Source organism: Corvus hawaiiensis, chromosome 12 (assembly GCF_020740725.1).
Source record: "Corvus hawaiiensis isolate bCorHaw1 chromosome 12, bCorHaw1.pri.cur, whole genome shotgun sequence".
NCBI lineage: Eukaryota > Metazoa > Chordata > Aves > Passeriformes > Corvidae > Corvus > Corvus hawaiiensis.
In genome coordinates, this window is record NC_063224.1 from 8,497,936 (window position 1) to 8,503,812 (window position 5,877).

General features: G+C 58.6%; 1 protein-coding gene across 1 annotated transcript; it reads right to left on the reverse strand.

Moving 5' to 3' along the window:
- Positions 1-3,588: 3,588 nt before the first annotated feature.
- On the reverse strand, positions 3,589-5,026 carry LOC125332294 (metallothionein-1). Its single transcript, XM_048317040.1, has 3 exons — positions 4,830-5,026; positions 4,427-4,492; positions 3,589-3,855 (listed from the first exon to the last, which is right to left on the reverse strand). The coding sequence occupies exons 1-3, from the start codon at positions 4,858-4,860 to the stop codon at positions 3,761-3,763; spliced, it is 192 nt and encodes a 63-aa protein (XP_048172997.1). The 5' UTR covers positions 4,861-5,026; the 3' UTR covers positions 3,589-3,760.
- Positions 5,027-5,877: the final 851 nt, after the last annotated feature.

Sequence of the window (5,877 nt, forward strand, 5' to 3'; positions counted from 1 at the left end):
GCGGGGCGGTGCTGGCGCTGCGCACGGTGCAGCGGGGCCGCCAGCACCAGGGCCGTGCTCACCGGGGGCGGTGCCGTGCCGTGCTCACCCTGGGGCCGTGCTCATCCCGGGGGCCGTGCTCACCCGGGGGCCGTGCTCATCCCGGGGCCGTGCTCACCCGGGGCGGTGCCGTGCCGTGCCGTACTCCCCCTCGGGCCGTGCTCACCCCGGAACCGTGCTGTGCCCGGGGCCGCGCCGTGCCCTACCCCGGGGCCGTGCCGTGCCCAGTGTGGGGCCGTGCCGTGCCGTGCCGTGCTTACCCGGGTCACGGACCTGCCCGCCCACCCCTGCTCCCAGCCCCCTGCGGGGAGGCCGGGGTGTCTCACCCGCACGCCCGTCCCAGGCAGGGTGCTGCACCCCGGGGGATCGAGCCGCTGAACTGCGCGGGTTGTGGGGGTGACAGCGCTGGCATGGCACTGCCACCAGGTCCTGCACACTTGGGACAGCCCCGTGATGCTTCCCCATGTGTCCAGCGCTGTGGTGAAGTGGTGCCCCCCACGCCAGGGGTGGCTATGGGGTGCATGGGGCTGCCCCTGAGGATGAGACTGACTATTTCAGCACCCCACTGGAAAGTGGGATGGCCCTGGGCAGCCCCCGTGGGGCTGGAGTGCTCAGATGGCCTCCCAGGAGGGGTGGATCATAGAACATAGAATACTATGAGTTGGAAGAGACCCATAAAGATCATCGAGTCCAACTCCTGAACCTGCACAGGACAACCGCAAAAAGCATACCATGTGCCTGAGAGTGTTGTCCACACACTTCCTAAGCACTGTCAGGCTTGGTGCAGTGACCACTTCCCTGGGGAGTCTGTTCCAGTGCCCGACTACCTTCTGGGTAGAGAACCTTTTCCTAGTACCCGACCTAAATCTCCCTTAAGTTTCATGCAGTTCCCTCGGGTGAGCATGGGGATGCAGTGTGGTAGTTTGGCATTGCCAGCTCTGAGCTGCTGGGAATTACTTTCTCATTCCCGTGAGTTTTCCACCTTGTCACAGGGTTTATGTGCCAACTGGCACGTGCCCGTGGCCAGTTCAACATCCAGCATGGAAAACAGTGGCTGGGCCAGGGCCATGCCGTCCCCGTGCCTGCAGCCCCTGCTCTTGGTGGTGTCACAGATGGGGCAAGCCAGAGCTCAGAGCCGGTGCTGTAGATGGGGCCCACCCCCGCGGAGCCCGGACCAGCGGGCTCTAGGACCAGGAGAGCTTCAGTGACCCAGGGAGGCTGTGCCAGGGAACGGCTCGTGCTTGTTTGCAAAAGCACGGGGTTGTTTTTCCCTGGCAGTGTTTGCCGGTAGCAGCGAAGCGAAGCCAGCAAGCATTGCACACGCCACTGTCTGAGCGGGAAGGAGGAGAGGTGGAATAACCGAGCACGTGTGCTGTCACTTCAAATAAACACGGGTTGTGAAATCGCTTCCCTCCCGGACACCCCCAGCGCCGTGCTTCGGGAATGTGCTGTCCCCGCGGGCCCCCCCGCCAGCGGGGCGGGTTCTGCTGCACCCGTGGTCGAGGAAAGGAGAGCTCCAATCACCCAAAATGGGATCGTGCGGGGGTGACTGTGCAGGGCCAAAGCTGCAGGGAAAGCAGGGGAATTCCCAGACTCCTGCATGTGATACATGGAGGGGCTGTGCTGAATCCCGGGACACATTGTCCCGGGCCCAGATCACTGTGAGCGGGAAGAGGCAGCACAGCATCCCCACAGAACTGTATGTGAAGCTGGGATGGGGAAAGAGCCTGGAAAATGCCTGATTTCCCAATCTGAGCATTTCTACTAAATAATGAGGTCATCCTGCAAGCAGAACAGAGAGGAATGAATGAGTATCCCCTGAGCCATGGGCTTGCTGAAAGGCCATGCCAGACATCAATGGGGAGAGGAGAGCTCAGAGGGGTCTCCTGTATTACTGCTGGTATTCCAATTTCCCAGGGCACGGAGTAGTTAAACCCATGTTTGTTCCTATGTAAGAGGAGTGCCAGGTCCAACTCTGATTTTGTAGCAGCCATAAAGTGAGGAGCAGAGCTGCAGCTGCCCAGCACAGATGTCAGGGCTCAGAGTTGGGATGCTGGAACCCCCAGTTCCCCCCTTCCCCCCACCACCACCACTCCCCTGAAGGCAGGGGACAGCATCCAACAGCTGCTCTCCATCACACTGCCATAGGGCACAGGGATGGGCACAGCACAGAGCCATGGGGCAGGACCAGTGCATACCCACAGGGGCCAGCAAAGCCAGAGGGATGCCATGAGCTTTGCTGGTTAAACCACATGTTTGGTGATAAATCCCATTAGCAACCTCTCCTTCACTCTTGTCGTGGCCCACCAGTGATGTTTTTGTATAGTGGGCACTTACATCTCTCTGGGTTGGAAAGAATAAAGGTAACCCTGCTCTTTGCAGAGCTGAGTTCAGTGTGATTGCTCCATGCCTGCTGCATGCCTGCCCTGCCCTACATTTGGTGATGTAGGGGTGGCCTTTGCACCTGTTAGAAGTGTGGGGTGATGGTGACATCTCAGGGGACACCCTGAGGGAGGAGCCCTCCTGGAGCAAAGGGGTAACCCCTAGGGACTGGCACCGTGAGCAGCCCGTGGGCAGGGGTGCTGTGCTGTAGGCTGTGCCAAATCCCTGGCTGAGTCCTGGCAGTGGTGACTGGGTGGGTCAGGAAAGGTTTTTAACCTAAAAAGAGGCCATGAATGGTTGCATTTGAGGACTGCGGGGACAGGCAGAACCTGTCATGTTCCTGGGAAGCAGCAGGGTGGCATGTGGCACCTGGGGTGCAGCGTTCTGGCAGCAACATGGCTGTGCCGGGGCAGGGTGAGCATCACACCCTGACATGGGCATTGCAGGCATCACACCCCATTGTGAGCTTTGCACCCTGGCATAGGCATCACATCCCATCGTGGGCATTCTGCCCCATCACAGGCATTGCACCCCATCACATCCCATCACAAGGATCACGTTGCAAACCATAGTGGGCATCACACTACGGTCTGGGCATCACATCCCATCACAGGCACTGAACCCTATTGCAAGCAGGGCACCCCGTTGTGGGGATCACGCCCCTTTGTGGGCACTGCACCCCTTGGTGGGGAACCAGGTCACCTGAGGCTCCCCAGGAGCATCCAGCTAGGCTGGCAGAGGTGGCAGGGGAATAAGCAGTGTGGTTCTGCCAGCCATTTCAACTAAATTGCCAGGAGGAAAACTAAACCTGTTTCTCTGCTGCCCCACCTGCCTTGGAAACATTCCTCCTGGAAATGGGCAGGGCTGGGGTGGTTATTACAGTGAAAGCTTGTAATAACGAGCTGCTCATTAGCCCCAAGGATCTCTGTTGGAGGAGACAGCATGGGATTTGCCTCTGGGTAACAAGAGGATGGGGGGGGAAATCCCTTGTTGTGTAGGGAAAGTGTTAAAACAAGAATCAGAGCTCCTGGTAGGGAGAGCAGAGCCAAGAATGGAAGACAGGAGCAAAAATAAGACGCAGGCTCTTTGCCATGATCCCCCACATGCACTGTCCTCCCGCTCCCCAGGGGAACCGCCGCATCCAACAGAAGCGCCAAGTTCCTTATGGACCTTTATATACATATCACTTTATTTAGGTAGCTTATTACATGTCAAAGTGACAAACACTAAAGAAATCTGAACACATATATAAAAAAAGACAACCAACATACACAATAAGGTTATTCTTCTTTGGCCCCCCCAGATGTGCATCACCCCTAGATGTGCAGCCAGGGGTCCCCTATTTGCAGCAGCTGCACTTGGCGGAGGGAGGCCCCTTGCAGACGCAGCCCTGTGCACACTTGGCACATCCAGCTGGACAGCAGGAGCAGCAGCCTGTGGGAAGGAGAAAAAAATATTAAGGACATTCTTGGGAGGTCTCAGGCTGGGACTTGGGGGGTCTCACTCTTTTGGAGACCTCCCATGTATCCATGTCGTTCCCTTTTAGCAGCATCCCCATCCTTGGCAGTGTCTCCCAGGGTGTTTGTGCAGCCGGGGCTGGCACTGGAGAGGCAGGGGCAGAGTATAGAACTCCCGGGGGTTCACCAGGATTCCCCCAGTCCCTCTCTTTGCAAACCCTCATGGCACCTGGCTCTGCTGGAGGTGACAGCATTGGGAGCACCCAGAAGAAATCTCAGTGCTGCTTCTTCCCCAGCATCCCCCTGTGCTAAGCCTGAGGTGCTGTTGAGGGGAATGCTCAGGTTTAGGTGGTACTGAGTGACTTGTATTGCCTGGAGAGGGGGTGGGATTCACACAGTGCTCCTTTGGGGGGAAAAAAGCCATATGTGAGGAATAAACTCGCCTCTGGCAATGCTGAGACTGATTTGATTCACTGCATACACGGACGTGTAGTGAAACCCCCCCGAGTGTTTCTGCCCCCCCCCGGGAGCTCAGGGATCCCTCTTACCTTTTTTGCACGATGTGCATTTGCAGTTTTTGCATTTGCAGTTGTCCCCGCAGGTGCAGGTGCCACCTAAAACATAGAGAAAAGGAGAAAAAGAGGTTGAGAAGAGGTGGTAGGATGGAATACCCACAACTCAGAGATCCGCGGGGGAGAGCATTGCTTCCCCTCCGAGCATCCACTGATGATTCAGCCTCGCTCAGAGGGGAGGTCATTCCCAGCCGCTTCTCAGTGAGATGCTCCCAGTGTGACACCGCAGTGCTGGGAAAGGACTTCAGTTGCTGGCCCAGCCCGTACGAGAAAGAACATCGGGAATGGCGGAGGAGGCCGGCGGGCGGGAGTGTCAGTGTTCCCGCTGGGATGCCGGGGCTCCCGCTGCCCCCCGGGATGGAAGGAAGCGCTGCCTTACCTGTGGCACAAGGGCAATCCTGAGAGTCCATGTTTGGCTGGGCTGGGTGCCTGCTGTTGGACGCGTTGGGCGACGGGAAGAAGCTTTGGCAGGACTCGCAGCCGCCTCCTATTTATCCTTGGCCAGGCGAGAGCGAGTGCAAAACCTCCGCCCCTGCAGCCTGCACACGGCTCAGCCCGGCTCCTGCCCCGGGCGCTGCTGATTCACTCCCCGGGCGGCCCAGCGTGACCTGGGGCTCCCTCATCCCCCCGCGCCCCCTCCGCGGGGTGCTGTGGCAGCAGGGATGGCTGCCGGGGTGACCACCCGTCTCCGCTGAGGTGTTGGGAGGGGTGCAGAGAACTGCCAGATCTCATCACACAGATGACACCAGTCTCGGAAGTGTTGCTGCACTCGACAGGGCTGGGGACTGAGGGGGTGCACCCAGGGAGCCCCCACAGTCCAGCCCTTGATTGATTGATTGATTGATTGACTGATGCCAAAATCAATCTGCCAATCTGACTGGGGGGGGTACATTAATCCAGGGAGTGCCACCACTGCTGGGAAATCTCAGTCCCCTCCTCTCAAAGCTGGCACAGTGGGGTGAGGGGGACCTGGCACCATGAGGCGACAGGGATGCAGTCTCTGCTTGAGACCCTGTCCTGTGGTTCCTACACCCTCCCCGCAAGCGGGAGCAGCAACAAGCTGGACTGGCCTGGCCGGAGCCTGCCATGCCCTCCCAGTGCCCCAGGAGAGCGGCACCCACGTCCCCTCGATGCCGTGAATGGCACCTCGGGGCCTGTCTCCTTCCCTGCTGTGGTGCTCCGTCCCACTCCTCTGAATTAATTTCCGTGCACCATTAGCTGGGTGTGCAGGGGAGGAGGGTGGCAGGCAAGCTGCCATCACCCTGGTCAACTCCTCTGGCAGGTTTTACCCACGCACTCGAAAGCACAGTGAGTGTTTGGGGTGGAAGGCACAAAAAAAAAAATCAGGCTTGCTGAGATTTTTGGTGTGGGGACAGTCTACTTTGTGTGCAGGAGGTATTGTCAGCTGTGGAACATCCTTCCTCCTC